This window comes from Cottoperca gobio, chromosome 14, assembly GCF_900634415.1.
Source record: "Cottoperca gobio chromosome 14, fCotGob3.1, whole genome shotgun sequence".
In the NCBI taxonomy this organism is placed as follows: Eukaryota; Metazoa; Chordata; class Actinopteri; order Perciformes; family Bovichtidae; genus Cottoperca; species Cottoperca gobio.
The window spans coordinates 21,873,777-21,892,495 of NC_041368.1; the positions used below are offsets into that span (position 1 = coordinate 21,873,777).

Genomic DNA, 18,719 nt, shown 5'->3' on the forward strand with positions numbered 1-18,719 from the left:
TCGATCGTTTGGTTTGTTTGTGACATTGTGTGACTTTGGTGAATCTGAAGTAACACTTTAAAACACTGAAGTCGCACAATAACACAAACAAACGAAACGATCGAGGCAGCGGTAGAGCACCAACTGCTGTGCTCTGAGAGGTAAAATTACCGTTTCTGTCGATGGAGTCTGGGATCTCTGACGAGAGCAAAGATAACGGCTTCAGTCACACAGTCACACACACACACACACACACACACACACACACACACGATGTCACCTGAACTGTTGACACGACCACCTGCATTACTGGCCGTCATTATTATATATTATATTATTATCCCGGTCATGGTCCAATTCTTAAAATATTCAGGACACCAAGAGAAATGTTTCTGGACAAGCAGTCGTGTCGTTGCAATCGTCTTCAGTTTGACATCATGCACAACAAGCGGTTTCTACTCTACAGGTGTGTGTGTGTGTGTGTGTGTGTGTGTGTGTGTGTGTGTGTGTGTGTGTGTGTGTGTGTCGTCTCCGGGCCGCTATGGCGTCAGGATAAAGCAGTTTCAGAGGGAATCACCTGTCAGCAGGAAGACTCAAGTCATCAGACAGAAGCTGCTCTCCTGGAAGAAGGAAGAGGAGGAAACAAAAGAGTGTGTACACATATTTCACTCCACATGTTTTGAGGCGGTCGATACGTAGATACAGAACGTTGCACAACAATGAAACAGTAATCAGCAGAGTTTAAGGGTATTGTCTTTGTTTTTGATTTCATTTTAACCTCAATGGGAATGTTTTACTTTGTATATGATGAATAGGATTTGTCGCTATATTTGTGTTTCTTTAACGCGTTCCTGTTTCGTAGCTTGCTTTTGTTTTGTGTGTGTTGGGTACCTGGGCAGGGAGGAGTCTGGTTGTCGTAGTGAGAGTTGTTGCTCTGCAGCGCTTCGTCCTCAGAGTCGCTGTCGCTGCTTGTTGCTGCCACCAGCACAGACGGAGACTTATCTACAGCCGGGATGATTGCATGTTTTGATCCTGAGTATTTAATGCGTCGCTGGCGTAACAAACATAACGACGGGATTGTTTCTGTTCAAATATTACATTTTTCGAAGAGTATATTCAAATTTAAGCATAAAATTGAAAATATAACAGTTAAAATGAAGCTTTTTTCCAACTTTGTAAGACGTTTCTGAAAGCTGCACGTTAAACAAATAAGAAACTCCTGCGGGTGGCAGTCAGAGGATAAACAGACCTTCATTCGACTGCAGCTGTGCGGAGGGGCCCTCCAGCAGAGGAGTGATGGGAGTTTCCTGAGCTTTCAGATTCACAGTCCAACATGGCCGCCCTGCAGGGTGAGAGAGAGAAGAGTCTTTGTGAGAGGCAGGAAGAGACCGACAGGAAGAGTTTGTCTGTGTGAGGAGTCTGAGACACACCCGAGGGTCCTACTGCCACAGTTCTTGCTGGCAGTCATGTAGCTTGGTCCTCCCAAGGAGAAGATTTCGTCCCTGGCCCCCGAGGCCCCGTACAGCTGCTCCACCACCGAGTACTGCTGCTTGGAGGTGGAGGCCTGCTCTGACGAGGAGCTGCCGAGAGACACGAGGGGGCCCTGGGTGTAGTCAGCCTTCAGCGCTCCTGGAGCAGAGACAGAAGTCACGAGATAGAAAAACATGAGTCTTGTTTTGCTTTTCAGTTCGATCCAGGAAAACAAAACTAGTAAGTGGGTGTCCAGACCGAAAACATGCAAGGGGCTGCGTGGGTGGAGCCGTGTTGGCTCATGAGACGATGAAATACGATCCATCAAGTCCAGCTGGAGTGGAGCTGGAGATCCTAGAGTCTGGAGGACTAAAAAGCCCTGATGGTGCATCGAAGAGACCCGTCACCCCACAAACTGCTGAGTAATCTGAACAGTCACATGACCAATACTGGAGCTAAAGTGTATCCATAGGAGTATTTGATATCCCGTTTAAAGAGTCCTGAACTAACTACTCACCCTCTACACCTCCCAGCCCCTCTTTAAGATGCAGGCTGAGCTCTGTGGCTACGTCAGCTCCTCGCAGCTCCTTCTCCATCTCCTCTGGACTCGTCTTCATCACCAGAGAGCTGCTGCTGTCCAGGACAGGAGACAGAGATTTCCTGGCTATAGGACAGAGACTAGTTATTATTTCAGTTAGAGATAAGGCGATGGACAGAAAAATAAGCTACTTTGATAATTGATTAATCGTTTGTGGAGATTTCCTGCTTTGCATCATTAAAGTGGATCTTTGGATTGTGGATCAACACAACTAGACGACATTTAAAGAAACCCGTTTGGACATTTTATACACCAAACAATCATTTGAGAAAATGATCTGCAGATTAATAGATAATGAAAGTAATCTTTAGTTGCAGCCCTTATGTCAGTCTATGGATCCTGATAACTGCAGAACCACACGTTAGATATTTAACTGTCTGCAGGAGGGTTAGTCTGAGGTTAATGTTCACACTGTGAGTCAGTAGCAGACGTGAGACGTGCTTTAGATAATGATATTCAGGTTGCAGCTACAGAAGAAAACACATTTCAGAAGATCAGCCACTGACCTTCTGAGCGCAGCAACAGCACAGTCGCCTGCGCACTGCTTGTGTCTGATGATTTATAAAACAGTGGTTGCACCAGAGTGTCTCTTAGCTGTGCAGATGATGCATCCCAGACTCTGGTGCAACACTTGTATCCCTGTAGCTGTATAGCAGCTGAACATTACGAGCAGTGTGACAGTCCTCACCAGGGCGGCAGGGCCTGGACCGAGCCGCAGCTGCTCTCCCCAGCAGGTCCAGCTCGCCGGGCTTACGACAAGCTGACATCTCTGAATCGGCGTGGTGAGAGGTTACCTCCTCCACACTGAAGCCCCCTGAGGAGCCAGGCCTGGGCTCTCCGTTCCCCCGAGCCTCCAGCACTTGACTCTTGACGTCAGACATCTTGCTGCGGACCTCAGCCATCTGAGCCTTGAGGCGGATCAGGACCCCCGAGTCTGGAGCCGATCGCCGCACCACCTGAGGCCGCCGCTCTCGGTCTTTCCTGGAGTGAGTGTGAGCTGGAAGAGAAAAGCAAACAAGAAATCAGAGCAGCTGAAAGAAATTAATCCTTTTGCTGACGATAAAAACAGCTGAGACACTGAAACACACGCGGCTTTAAAATAAGCTCCAAGTACATCAAAGATCATAAAGTCCTGTGGCGGATGATTTCATTTTATGTTGTGCACAAAGCAGCCATCATTAATATCAGCGATGGTCTCCATCACCAGAGAAAGACAAACCTCCGTCAGCCGTAGCTGCTGCAGAACTCGTCTCATCCAAAAGGATCATTTGATTTCGGAGGGACTCTGTGTGCGAGTATCGATTCTCAGTTTAGCTCGAATGATTTGTTGTGGTTTGTGAGCAGAGCGTGTTTTCAGACCTTGGCTGTGCAGCAGAGACACAGGAGGCCGAGGCTGGAGGCCCCACAGAGACTCCACGCTGCGCTCCTTCAGGTCCAGCAGCTGGATCAGGATCACCGGGTCGATCTCCAGGAGGCTGTTACTGCCAGCACCACCCGCCACAGCTCCACTGCTGCTGCCACTACGACCGGCACTGCGATGTAAGGACCGCAGGCTGCAGCTGGATCCACCTGCAGAAGATATATTCACACATGGTGGAACTCTTCTCCAGGGTTATAGTTTGTAATCATCCCTGGCGATAGGAACAATGTGTTTCTTATAGAAGCACGATAATACTGAGGAACGTGCAGCCTGTAAATGTACACTTTCTTAGTATTTCATTTACGGCATATTTTTGGATTACTTTCTCATTATCTGTCTAATGTCTCTCTAACTCCCCCCCCCCCCCCCCCCCCCCCCCCCCAAGTTACATAGGGTTAGGGTTGCGTAGCAGTTTAAATAGCATCAAAGCGAGATTCAGTAAAACAAATCACAACACTGTGCAACCTCAACGACGTGCAGAAACACACACACACACACACGTCCACATACAGGACACCAAGTGTTTCTATATCAGCAGCACGCTGCAGAGGGGTGCAGGGCACCAACAATGACTCACCCTCTTCATGCCTTTCAACACCAACACAGTGAAGCGCACTGAAGGAGCTTCTGAGGCTGTGGCATCACCGTGTTCTGCTTGTGCAGCTGGCAGACTACACAAATACATTTTATTCCGTAAATTCTCAAATAGTGGCTGAGGCTATTATTTGCCTCGACTGAAGAGAGAGCGAGGACTTTATTTGAGGCAGGACATTAAATATTTGATGGTTGCAGCTTCACAAACCTTCAGAATAAGATCTTGGGCTCGGAGGAAACTGATGGAAAATGTTTTGTTTTTATTTTATTCTGATTTTACAGAATCGTTGGAGAAAAATAGTCGGCAGTTGAGAATAATCTGTGATTGCAGCCGTACTGCTGTTAAAATACTATTTTGAAAACATTCACCAGAAGGTTTCTTCAACAACACCGTCGCACAGAACAATGAATACAAAGCTTTAATGGTTTTAATTGAGCAGAAGTTGGTCTGCGCTCTCCTCAGGCTGACAGATGGTGTGACTGTGATTGTCCATCAGGAGACAATGCGGCGCATCACAAACATATTAATGACCGGATGACGACAAAAACAACAAAATGGTGAAAAATCTGTTTCCAAAGCTGGAAGTGCGTACTGATAAATGTGTCTTCACGTTAAACGTGATACTTCATGGCTGCAACACAGACTGAATCTGAGCTCTTATATATTTATGCTGTGTATGAATTATACCTGCTGCTCCAACCAAGTCATCAGGAAGTTCTCCTTCTTCTGTCTCCAGATTCCCAATGAAGTCTACATCATTCTCCCCCGACCTGTGCAAACAAACACCGACCACAAGTGAAGAAGGAATTATGCAAACACTACATTTTATTACAGCAGGAATGATTCGAGTTTCTGGAACTTCAACGACGCGTGAGAACTTCTACTCACATGGTCTCCTCATCGATGTCGTTCTCCTCCGTGTTGCTGGTGGCCGTGGAGCTCCCCGAGGTGCTGCTGCCATCCAGCGGGTTCACCTCCTCCTCGGTCAGACAGTCCACCTCCAGGTCACCGTCCGACAGCTCCTGAACCACACAGTGAAACATCTTAGAAGCAATGACGTGTCCCGAACAGATCGAGACAAGGACGGCCCGAGTCGCTCAAGTCCATTTTCTGCATCTCCAGCTCATCCTGATCCTTACGTTAGAGTCATCGTGCTGCGTCCTCTCTTCTTCTTCGCCTTTTTTAACGTTGGTCAAAGTGGTCTGGATGTCGTCGTCGCTCTTCACTGAGCGAGGGTCTCTTTCAGACGCCGTGGTGCCTGCAGAGAGCCTCAGGTCGGGGGGAGAGGAGCTGCGCGACGTCTGACGGCGAAACAGCTCGATGGCCAACCTCTGAAATAATAATAATAATAATAATAATAATAAATATACGGACACAATTTATCTTTGAACAATGTTTGGGGGACGACATGAAGCCCCCCCCCCCAGGTGAGGACGATATCCAGCTAAATGTGGCATTAAGAAATAAAATCATTTTAAAATACAAACTGTTTATTAAAGTATACTGAATCCTTTGGAACACGCGGTACCTCTTTGAGGTTGTTGATCTGCTGGATGTAGCCGCTCTGGGCCGACTCCATCTGGCTGATGTACCAGTACTGATCTCTGCACTTCTGGAAGAAGGTGGGCGAGCGAACCTGGTAGCTGTGCAGCACACACACATGAAAACACACCGTTACACTTTGACAACGGCACTGCTCTGCTGCTCGGTCCTATAATATCAGAGCAGTGTGTGTGTGTGTGTGTGTGTGTGTGTGTGTGTGTGTGTGTGTGTGTGGGGGCCCACCGGAGGACCAGTGTGTCCGTCTGCATGTTCAGGTAGCCCTCGCTGGCCAGAAGATCCAGTCTGAAGAAGCGGTTGTAGCCCCAGCATTCACCGACCTCAAAGTCCGAGGCAAACTCCCGAATGATGTTCTTGGTCGGGTCACTGGAGGCCTGATGGACCATCTCCACACGGTACTCGTACCTACACAGGACCACGACATGCGTTAGTACACATGGAGATACACGATGAGACGCGTGAAGGAGTTTGTAACATCTCCCAGATACACTTTGACTTCATGAGGAAATAATTCTTACTTTGATGTTTCAGGGAGACCAGCTGACAGCTCCAAGAACACAGACAGGTAGTTTCCACGGACCACCCCGTTACCGTCCTGAGGAAACACAAGAGTTAAACACAGACACGTGCACTCCTTTCAGAACGCTTTAAAGATCCGGTTATATTTCTTTTGTGTCACTGAAACAAAACCACTGTAGTGGTCTAATAGCTACTGCTTCGAACTGTAACAGTCTAAAGCGAGCACATGGACGGGAAAAACATCACCCCAAAAAAAATAAATAAAAAAAATTAATAATATATATATATATATATATATATATATATATATATATATATATATATATATATATATATATATATATATATATATATATATATATATATATATATATATATATTTATTTATTTATTTATTTATTTATTTATTATATAAATAATATATATATATATATTTTTTTTTTATTATATAAATAATAAATATAAATAATAAATATATATATATTATTTTATTTTTTTCCTGGCACCAAAGAGAGCCGAGGGAGGCGAGTAATATACACAATATATAATGTTTTGGGGTGAATATAAATGCTGTTTTCATTGTTCAAAACAAGCACCACAGTGTAGAAGCTACAACTCATGAACAGTGAAGCCAGGCTTTAATGGACATCAGTAGAAACTCACTGGGTAGACTTTGAGTCTCCAGCAGAGCCCGGATATCTGGAGAGGAGGGCTGTAGACCGGGTCAGCACGCTGCCTCAAGGTGCTACAAACACAAGAACACACACACACTGTCATTATTACTGCATTATTTACTCAGACAGCTGACAGCAGCACTGAGGTCTTTCCATTGTCTGCTACAGCAGCGATGTTTAAAAGCAACCAGAGAGAAGCTTTACCTGAAGTTGACCAGAACAAAAGTGCTGGAGTCGTAGGCGGGGACCAGCTCACTGGAAGCACAGAGGAAGTTCGATTACACACACTGAATAAAGAGTTTAATGAGTGTCGGGTTACAGTCATCCACAGACGTACATTTGTACATTTGTACACACAACAGAACTGCTTTATATAGTTCTAAATGTAAACACGCGACGACGACATGAAACTGCTGCGTGGAAGGTTAAAACTATTTCATTCATATGAATCTGATCTGCGTTGTAGAATAGAAAGATATTTAGATAATTGATCAAATTCAGTCAAATGTGAATATTTGGTGCCTGCGTTTGAACATCTTTGGGTTTGGGACAGAATGTGCATTTTAACCTATTTTATAGACCGTCTAAATACTCACTCAATTAATAAAAGTGCAAGATTAATCAATCAATGATAACATTTGCTAAACGCAGCCCGAGCCATGATGTTGGACGAGGAGCTTAAACCTGACCTCTGCTCCAGCTGAGCCGATTACCTGGTGAAGTCCGGAGGGACCGGCGTGGTGACGAAGGACTGCATGGGTTTCCGATGGACCTGCTGGAACATGAGCAGGATCTCTGGACTCTTGGAGATCAGTTCACTCTTACTGCAGGAGTGAAGCTGTTCAACACACACACACACACACAAGATATAAAACATAGAACAGCAGGACGAAAAATCACTTAAACGACGAATCAACTCTTCTGTCGATCGACTTATCGTTGCAGAGGGCCTTCTGGTTTTTATCATTTCACCAACACGCCCGTAAATAATGCATTTGTTGGGGACTATTTTTAGCTGTGGATCAATACACATTTGATGCTCTAGTGCCGCGGTGTCAAACTCAATCACAGAGAGGGCCAGCATTAAAGACTGGGACTACGTCGAGGGCCAAACAGGGTGAACAGACATGTTGGATAATATTCATATCATCTCGGGACGGGGCCTCGAGTTTGACACGTCGGCTCTGGTGCAGCAGGATTGTGTATTTGGGATGACGTCCATGGCTTGTTCATGGTAATGAAAGAACACGTCAGATCATTTCAACAACAGTCTCTAAAAAGTGTGTTTAAGCACAGCAAACAACAGCATGAGGTACAGACAGAGAATGAGGCTCCCAACCTGATGCTCCACCTCCTGCAGGAGAGACTCCAGCAGCTCCGTCTCCTGGGTCAAGGACGTCTTCTGGCCTGGTGGGGAGGAACACATTTCTATTTTCAGAGTGCTTGTGCTGAATGTCAGCCCTGATGGAGGCTGCTGAGTGTGAGCGGTCGGTGTGCAGGTTGTGGGCGTTGAGTGCATGCATCCACTCAGTGCAGATAAATATTTCATTTGTATATTGCCCAGTAGCTATAAAAAGGTGCCTCTCACGGCTTTCAGCAGGGAGCACTTTGTTGGGTTAAGGTCTCAACCTTTACACACACTGTAGTGCCAGTTAAAGGTGTCTTGCATCAACGAGAGCTCTTTTCAGACATGAAATACGCAACACTGCCGGCATCATAAAGCTGTTAAAGGGACAGACAAAGGTGACTTTAACATGAACGTCCCTCACGGCTTTGTTCAGACATGAAGGTTGTTTAATAGTTCAGGATGATTTGAATAATAAAACTCAAAGTTAAGATGTAAACTACTGATAAATACGTAATAAGTATATTTTAAGAGGGTTTATATAAAAGGCAGAATCCACACGGCTGCGTGTTGACAGCGAGTCTTACCCATGAGGGTGATGAGTTTGTTCTTGAGCTGGTTGTCCAGACGAGCGATCATCATTTCCACAGCGTTTCGGATTTCTCTGACCCTCTCGTCCTTCGCTCCCCTGACAGCCTCCACGTTCCTCTCCTGACACCGTGACACGCGCACACACACACACACACACACACACACACACACACACACACACACACACACACAGTACTTTATCTTCATTGTATTGTGAAACACTTTCTGTTGCAACTTTGCACAAAAGTTGTTTTAAAGATTTGTCAAATATTTTTAAAACGTAACTATTTTACCACGAGGTATTTTTACGCTTTTAATCCTAACGTTCAGTTCCTTGATGCTCAAATAACTAAAGTGGTTATTGATTAATGCAAGATATCATTGTGGATGCTCGATGAGCTTTCCTGTAGCGCCACCCTCTGGCTAAATCCCCCACTGTGTGCACACCAGCGGGTGGCGCTACAGGAAAGATCATCGAGCATCCACGGCAGAACGGTTTCATCACTGTGCATGCGTCTTTTACATTTTGGTATTTCTCATACAAGCAACAAGCCGTCCTCACCACTTCCTGCACCAGACTGATGAGCTCCATGAGGCGGCGGCGGAGCTTGGCGACCTCATCCTTCACTTTGGTCACGTGCTGCTCGTAGATCTCCACCAGAGGCTTGAAGGTGTGGCCGCCATGCTGGACACGACAAAAACACAAACCTGTCTCTGGTTCCAGTTTCTCCAGTGTGTGTGTGTGTGTGTGTGTGTGTGTGTGTGTGTGTGTGTGTGTGTGTGTGTGTGTGTGTAATGTAACTTGGTCAGAAGACGCACGTTATATAAAGGCATCACTTTGGACATTAGGAGGTTGTGACTTTATAAAACAAACCATTAATCTAATGAATAATTAGAGTGAAGCGTTACCATGCCCCCCCACAGAGCACACTGGTGACAGATGCACTTCTTACAGGTCCAGCAGAAAACACTCAGCTTCTCATGGTGGTTCTCACATCTGCAAAAGAATCATCCAACGACACTCGTCACACTGTGTGCATCTTACACGCAGACGTCACAGCATCGCTAACGTAATCATTTAAAATCGTTCAGGATCCAAAATTAATTATTGTTCTGTGTTTTTCTAAATACCAGCCAGGTAAGAAGTTTATACAGAGAAATCCCTCTTTGTGAAGATCGGACAATATGTTCTTGTGTGTACTTATAAGTGGAATTCTTCTACTACCAACATAAACGAACCGATATGAAAGAGAAATATCAAAAAGATAGAATAAACATAATCTTTCCTTTATGGTAAGAAATCGCCGGATGAGTGTGATATATAACCGGAGAGTAATCATTTTAAAACCCCAGTTAGTGAACACGCGGGAGGAGAAGCAAGAGGTGCTCACTTGTCCTTGTCGTTGTCCTCATGCTTTGTGAGGTTGCAGAGCTGCAGGGTGTCCAGCTGCTGGGTGACCTCCTCTGCCCAGCGACAGTTGACCAGCTCCCTCAGCTGGAGCGGAGCCCTGAGTGTTGACACACACACACATTTTATTACCCTACCACACGCCACACACTTTACAACAAACATTCAAGGTATGTTTTACGTGTACTCATCAAATCATCAGTTAAATTGAAATGGTAATTAAGTGTTGCATATTGAAAGAAGCAACTGAAGGTGACGTCCTCTAAGCTCTTTACATTTACAAGTTAAGTTGCACACTTTGAACATTGACATATATTATGGAGGGTTGCAGATGTGTGCTTACCGACAGTGTGGACACTGGGCCCTCTGCTCGGTCAGCCACCGCTGTCAAACAAGAGATTACCGTTTAATGATAAACACAACCGCTGCTAACATGCTGCTACTGTCAAATACACGTTTCTACTCAGGATACAGCGGCCTATACGTCATATCTTTGTTATTATTATAAATTAATCCTGTGAAAAGACCAAAACCAGCAATGAATTCACCCCAACAAGAACATGTGTAGCTAAAGTGTGACACGTTATTCCTCTGCGTGTTATAAATACTCACTGGAGCATCAAATTGCTGTTAATCCGCTGCTGAAAATAGTCTCCAACAAATGCTCTATTTACTCTGTTAAACGTATGAAAGATGGCGGCATTACTACTACACTACAGCGCTGCATTATGGGAAATGTAGGAAACCAGGATATCATCGCCGCTGCGGTTTAGATTATTCTTGTTTGTTTTTTTAACCGTCTCTTCCGACTCCGACCACTTTATTAAGTGCTCTTAAATGCTTTGTAAATGTTCTACTGGGCGTTTCACAAACCTCTATCATGGTGTCAGCGGCTCCCTGTTCAAGGTATCAAACTGTGGAAGCACCTTTCCTTTAACACCCAAAATTAAGCGTATATCTGTCCCGTTCTGCAAGAACTGATTCTGAGAAATACAGGCTTGTGTGTGTAGTATCAGAATGAGTGAGGGAACACATTTGTGGTCCCTGCCTGGAGGACGCAGACTAACCCGTATGCAGCTGAAGCAGCAGAGTTTGGAGCAGTGTGGGCAGAGACGAGCATCCCTCAGTTTCTCCATGCAGATGAAGCAGCGGAACACCTCGGCGATGCTCTGCACGGGGACAGGAGAGAGATTAGATGAGATCAGTTTGACTCTCACTGCAGACACTATATCAGGCTGAGCATTACTGAAACATAAAGGATCTCCAGCTGCATGGTGAGAGGTGTGCGACACATACCTCGACACTTTGTTCATCCATTTCGGCAAGTTTAAAGTTCTTGATCTCAGAGACGAATCAAAGAAGTAGCCGGTGGTCTGAAGAGAAAAGAATTGTTCAAATAAACTACATTTGTTAACACTTTTGGACATACCGAACATTTCTGCACTGTTGGCCTTATCACTTTCAAGAGACTTGTTTGGTAATAGCTGGTCATGTAATCCTTCACAGTGATCTGTGCTTCTGCTTTTAATGTTTTCAACGTAATCGTCTTGTGGTAATACATTGCAGAAGTTGTATCAATCCTCACTTCAGCAGTATTACCATGTCATGATCACAAAAAAAACTACAAGTTCATATGATAAATCAGTCTAACAGGACTGGTCCGTATGTTTTAACAGTCGCTCATGCTTTTGGGTTGTAGAAAGTCCTCTTAGATGTTATTTTGTATGAATGTTTTTTTTAGTGCATGGAGAACAAAACGCTGGAAGATGGTTTAACCAGACTGACGATGTAAAGGGCAGAAAGACAAAGATCCCTCTGAGTCATTGATCAAATAAACTGGAAACTTCAACATGTGTGATTTAAATAAGAACAGGTTCCTGTTTCAGGGTCACGTGCACAATAATGCCTAAAAAAAGATGGAATTAAAAAGGTGTGTGATCGCAACAAACTCAAAATCCAACTTTCAACAGTATTCTCCCCTGTCATTAACACTTCTTCTTTTAGGGCCAAAACTATTTAAAATGTGATTAATGTATTTGGTGTCTGAATTTCACTTTATGTATATCAGTTAAAATAGACATTATCAAAGGAAAGAAGAAAAACATCAATAAAACAGGTGATTGCAAACGTTAGCACGGTAGTCTACATAAGGATGTTTATATGGCCATTAAAGAAACGTGCAGATAAATATATTTCTATATAAAAAGCTACAAATTAGTTTCCTTTACCAAAAGGTATCATCACCGTTAGCTTGTGTCAAACTGCCAACATGAAAGGCCTAGCATCAGCACACTGACAGCTAACTAACTTGCCCGGGATCAGCCATGACAATAGCTGTATTAATTCATATTAACATAAATTAGCGGTCTCAACGTGAATAACAGGAAAACATAAACTATTTATATATAATTGTGATGCTAGCTAGCTTGCAGCCATTAGCAGGGTGGCTCACTTACCTTTCCAGAGAGTCGTCTGTCACACCTGATAAACAAATAACCAAACTACATTATTTATCCTAGTAGAGAGCAGGCGTTGTCTCCGCTGGTTTAGCTGCCATAAAAGATTAAAATATGTCCAGCTGCAGCTGTGTAAAGGCAAAAGTTGCGCTGAAATAGCTGTTTTTTTTGCCCTAAATTGAAGATGTAGCGGTCGCGCTTGCTCTGAAGCTGTCTGTCCCCTAGCAATCACCAATCAAATGGCTCCTTTTCTTCTTCGCATGATTTTATTTGTGTCGCGGTTATCAGACAGTTTAAGGGGCATTACCGCCTCCTACTGGACAGTCCGAGGAATCACAGAAGAGATTTTTTATGTACAAACGTCATGGTTTAATAATATTACATAATCATAAATTAATAAAATGTAATAATAATAATAATAATAATAGTCTTCTATTATATTAAAAGTTCCATTGCATTTTTATTTTTCATGACTTTAATGGCTTTCACATAGGATATTGGATCCTTGTGAAATACACTAAACTAAAACTAAACTTCAATTTCATATATTTGGATTTGTGTACATAAAATGTCCCATCAATAAGAAGGTTATTAACCAGAATGTCATCTTTGCTATTGTCCATGACACGTCCATAAACAATGTCCTTTTTCTTTAATATATATATATATATATATATATATATATATATATATATATATATATATATATTTATAGATAATCAAATCAAATATTATTATTATTGTGACATCTTTAAAGTATTTATGGACGTGCATGTGCCTCTTGATTATTGTGACACAATGTCACAAATACAATTCATCTACTTTATCTTTAATACTTTTATATTAAAATATTTTAGAAAATATGCTTGTTTATTGTTTGGCTTCATTATTAGTGGACAAATATGAATCTTTGTGCATAAATTAAAAAAATAACAATTAACAATATATACAAAATATAGACAGTAGAGACAATGTACAACACACAACACAAGGACAGCTGGCTGGGCATTATGGGCATTAAAGGTAATTATGACAAATATATGATTTTACATATTATAACCATCACCAGATCTCAAGTAGAATATCTTGTGTGGAAGAAGCAAAACATCAAACAGCAATTCAAATGATGTATTAATATATTATACTATGAGCTACAACAACACAAACATATAAAGAAATTCAGATGTTCACAAAGACAAAAACATGTTTACTTTAGTGTCTCAAAGTCTAATCTGCAGTTAGTAATCTGTCAGTGACGTCGTGTCTCCTCTGAAATTAAAGGTGTTATTGTCGGCCTTTTCAAACCCCGTCCCTCCTCTGTCCATGACTGCAGCCCTGTTACACTTCTCTGTCTTTGTTTTGTCATAGCAGACCAGATGGTCAGTGAGCCAGAAGCACAGACGCAGAGTGCAGGTGGGGCGCAGTCGCACCCAGACGAAGGGAGTGTCGGCATCCTTGGCTCTCTCTTGTATCTCTGCTGGTGAGGGTTAGTGATGGAGACCAGGTCCCGGTGCTTCTCTCTGCAGTACTTCAAGGCCTCGTCCCACGTCTTCTTCTCTCTGATCAGGATCACTTTATCTGTCGTGGAAGAGATGGAGACAAACACAGGATCACACCAGCAGCTTTGTTCACTTCATTAGTGAGAACACTGCTTAGACACAGATCTTCAAAGGTTATTACTAATATCAATGAATGCAGGTTGGAGTCTCCGCTTGTATCTTTGCTGTTCATGTGGAAATTTACAGGATGAAATTTCTTTTGACACGATCCAGGCTGCGTGTGGGTTCATGTATTCTGTCCCTGTAACCTAACACAGTCTCTAACACACGGCACTTAACAAAACAAAAGATGGACACTTACAAAAAGACAATTATTGTAATAAAAGAAACAAAATCTGCAACCTGTGTAGATGTAGATGTGAACACACGTGTTAACAAATGAATATATAAACACTAAGTAAAAAGAATATAGGAGGATTTCAGATTGTTTTCCAGTGCTGGAGCAAACATCTCAACACTTTCTGTATGTCCTGTTGAAACAGAAATGGTTCCCGTCCCTTCAGAGCGTGCAGTAGTTCAGTGAGGAAGCAGATGTTGAGATGACACAGGCTCACACTGTGAAATGTCTGTTTTTAGAAATTTACTATTTGAATAAAACAAATAATGTTTTGCATCAAACTGCACCAGTAACAAAACACCTTTTCACTATAGTGCGACACAACAACATCTGGTTCCATCTTTATTTCATATGTTCACCTTACAAAGTTCTGCTACTACCAAAGACGTGTTTCAGGAGTGTGTGAGGCACTCGGACTTTATGGGTTCTTCAACCAGAATGGAAGAAAAACCTCAGAAAATAACACATAATTAAACTGTTCGTCGTTCGACTAAAGAATTCCAATTCATTTCTGTATTACGAGTGAATCAACACTCCTGAAAATGACATTTAGCTTCTTTCAGTTGAGCCTCAGAAGCCTGCAGGTGGCGTCTCTTCAGCCCTGAGTATTGTCTGCAGAAGCTGAGCGGTGAAGAACAAGTCTACTGGACCCACACAGCGTCATGTCAGCTGTTGTTAGAGACCACTTGTTGTCAAATAAATTAAAAACACATTGTAAAGAGTGAAAATTGCATAAAATGCTCTCCTGATGTGCTCACATGTGGACCACGGCGGCGCTCTTTCACACTTTTAGAGAAAAAGTTTTAAATGAAAGGCGTCCACAGCTGATGATTTTATTGAATGTAATATTTATTTGAATATTGAAATACAGAAGTCCAAGAGGTCGATCATTGTGGAGAAAGGAATCCATTGATGACAAGAATATTATTTACATGATGTAGAGAAAAGGTGGAACACACTTCATAACAACATTTATGAGACAATAAAGTGGTTATTGGTTTTGTGTGTAGACTTACACAACTTTAATCCAAAGTATTTACATCGTAACTATAAATTATTTAATGCATAATTCACATTTATTACTAATAACAGCATTTTAATGTTCACTGATGTCACTACACCAGATTTATGGTGTCATGTCGTTTAATAAAAACTATATTTTATTATAGATACACATCACACACACAACAAAGTAACCTTAACTAAGTACATCTGCGTTTAAAGATGTCTGTAAAGACGACGACAATTCAATGTCAATCATTTATCTTTTTGTTTTGTCATTTAGTATCTTGTTGCTGCTTTCTGGCTCCATTTGAACCCTTAATATTGGAAGTGTGTCAATATTATTTAAGTGCAGTCACATACTTTCTTAATGCCTGTGACATCTTGTGTGTGAAGGGGGAACAAGCAGAGAATGAAGCCACTTTGTATTTCCCTTTCCATGCTCACTAATCTAACCCATCTCTTTGTTTTCCAAACAGTTCAAGTCTCAGAAGATTATGAAAGTGTGCTGATCAGACACAGACATCTTTCCATGAGCAGGAATACTTTAGATGCATTTAAATCTTTGGTGAGTTAAATAGAAATGACTCCCTGCTGTGCACATGTCTGCTGCCACCTGCTGGAATAATGCATGTTATGAAGTTTCTGCAACATGTAGGACTGAGAGCAGATGTTAGGAGGAGGGTGGCATAATAAAAAGTGACTGAATACTTCATTAACTAACACATGCATTGAAAAGTATTTACAGTTGCTGATCTGAACATCCAGCGTGTGCTGGGTCTTTTCTGCTCAAATATAGACAACCGGAAGTGTTCAGGTGATGTAACAAGCAGCATCAACAGCACTTTGGAATATTACACAACAGTACAGTAATAGTCTGTATTAGTGTATTGGTCTACCAGGGGCCGTGGTGATTGTACAGCCTGACCGCTGCAGGAAGAAACGACCTGTATACAATATATATACACATATACATCATACCTGTCAACATTGGAATTTCAAAATAAGGGACATTTTACAGCTCTGAGCCAGCCAGCCCCCATATCATGTAAAGGTAAACACATAAGGGACGGGTTCATGAATTACATCTTTATTTAAAGTATGTATTTTAATTACATATATACATTTTATTCAGTGTGGGAGTCCCTAACACTGTGACTCATCCATATGTTTTCTTCTTCTTCTGTGTTATTGTTCCTGATTTCTTCTTCTTCTGTTTTTTACTGGCAGATAACGTTTTTCCGGAGGCCACGGTACACTTTTTTAAATTAGGTCTGTTTTTAGTTTTGACAGGTTAAAAATACGGGATGATTACGGGAAAATATTTAAACGGGAGGACATCGGGATAGAAGGAGAAATACGGGATAATCGCGGGATAAACGGGAGGGTTGGAGTGACAACATTTAGCATAATTCCCGCCCAACCCGTGACGTCACCTCACAGCCTGACAGACAACACACCGGGCTGCAGCGCCCTCTAGTGGAGAACAAGGTGAACTGCACCCTGCAGACAGCAGACAGTGTTTCTGTCGAGTCCTGCAGTCGAAACCTTTTCAGCAAAATGTCATTGACTTTATTTGTATGGAAAGTAAAACTAACCTCCTCATTGTGCAGTAAAATGTTCCTGCCTGAAAATCTTTGACTTTTATGTATGAATTTCCTCATCTCGTTACAGCATTAGATGGGGAAAAACTCCCTCATTCATTTGAATTAGGGAGTGGTGGAAAGTAACTAAGTACGTTTATTCAAATACTAGTACAATTTTGAGGTACTTTTACTTTTCTTGAGTATTAAGTATATTTTCTACAACAAGATAAAGTCTCTGAAGTTCAAATTAGCTCCATCTTTCCCAGCTGCAACATTAAAGTGATGTTTACACATTATAGCGTCACCAATTGTAATCCAATAATATAGCCTGATATTCTGAAATGGATCATTCTGCATAATGAGTACTTTTACTTTTGATACTTTAAGTAGGGTTTGACGGCAATACCTTTGTACTTTTTACTAAAATAAGAATTTGAACACATGACTTGACATGTGACAGAGTATTTCTATACTGTGGTTGTGCTACTTTCACTTTCAGGTCTGAGTACTTCCATCACTGCTTAAAGTATAGTCTATACAAATACAAATACAATTTTTGGGCAACTTTCGCTCTTTTCGCTGTACACCAACTCAATTGGCTCTGTCATTCACTCTCATGGCTTCTCCTACCACAGCTACGCAGATGACACTCAACTGATTCTGTCTTTTCCCAGATCTGAAACCCAGGTGGAGGCACGGATCTCGGCTTGTCTGGCTGATATCTCTCGGTGGATCGCCGCACATCACTTGAAACTCAACCTTGACAAGACCGAGATCCTATTTCCTTCCAGGAAAGGGCTCAAGACCTTACCATCAACATCGGCACCTCTGTTGTTTCCCCGACTCGGACTGCAAGGAATCTGGGTGAGACGCTCCTTCACTGGTCACCAGTGGCGGTCGAATCTGCTTCAAGACTCTGGTGCTGGTCCACCGTGCTGTGAATGGATCAGGCCCTTCCTACATCCAGGCGTCCAGCGTGTTCACTTCGATCTGCATCAGCCAATCGTCTCGCTGCTCCCTCACTGCGAGTGGGACTCAGATTCCTCTCAAACAAAACCCCCCCTGTTTGCTATCCTGGCTCCAAAATGGTGGAACGACCTCCCCATTGATGTGAGGACAGCAGACAGTCTGCACACATCTGTTTGTTGGTTTGGCTTATTTGTAGCTAAAAGTTGAATTCTTCTTCTATTGTTTCTGTCTGCTGCACTTTGTTTGGCTTATTTGAAGCTGTTGTTCTGCACTTAAAGGATCTCACCTGTTTGAAGCTGATGTACCTGCAGGAGTTGCATCCTCATGATAGTTTGCACTTATTGTAAGTGTCTTTGGACAAGAGCTAAGGCAGATCCTTTATGAGAGAAGTCAACATTTAGGCTTATTTAGTCAAAATTATGAAATAGAAAAAGCCATATAAATTCAACTTTAGCCTTTTATTTCATGATTTGGACTTAAAATGCTCCTCCGTCACCAACACACACAGAACTATCTCTGGTGGCAATAATAATATATCATCTTGTTATCCAAAGTACTCTGATGAGGACACACACACACACACACACACACACACACACACACACACACATGTTGTAATTTGCAGTAACCCCATTGTTGTTTTATGCAAAC

General features: G+C 42.4%; 1 protein-coding gene across 1 annotated transcript; it reads right to left on the minus strand.

The window, feature by feature from the left end:
* Nucleotides 1–238: 238 nt before the first annotated feature.
* Nucleotides 239–12,778, minus strand: LOC115018621 (E3 ubiquitin-protein ligase TRIM37-like). The gene is given in 26 exon segments (XM_029447716.1): nt 239–599; nt 871–981; nt 1,229–1,268; nt 1,270–1,321; nt 1,410–1,608; nt 1,967–2,113; nt 2,736–3,044; nt 3,407–3,616; nt 4,750–4,832; nt 4,951–5,084; nt 5,202–5,393; nt 5,591–5,705; nt 5,848–6,027; nt 6,141–6,217; nt 6,805–6,886; nt 7,020–7,070; nt 7,529–7,653; nt 8,155–8,222; nt 8,748–8,871; nt 9,314–9,436; nt 9,661–9,748; nt 10,143–10,259; nt 10,503–10,543; nt 11,227–11,328; nt 11,456–11,532; nt 12,616–12,778. Coding segments are annotated over 25 exon segments (2,838 nt in total). The 5' UTR covers nt 11,477–11,532; nt 12,616–12,778; the 3' UTR covers nt 239–552.
* Nucleotides 12,779–18,719: the final 5,941 nt, after the last annotated feature.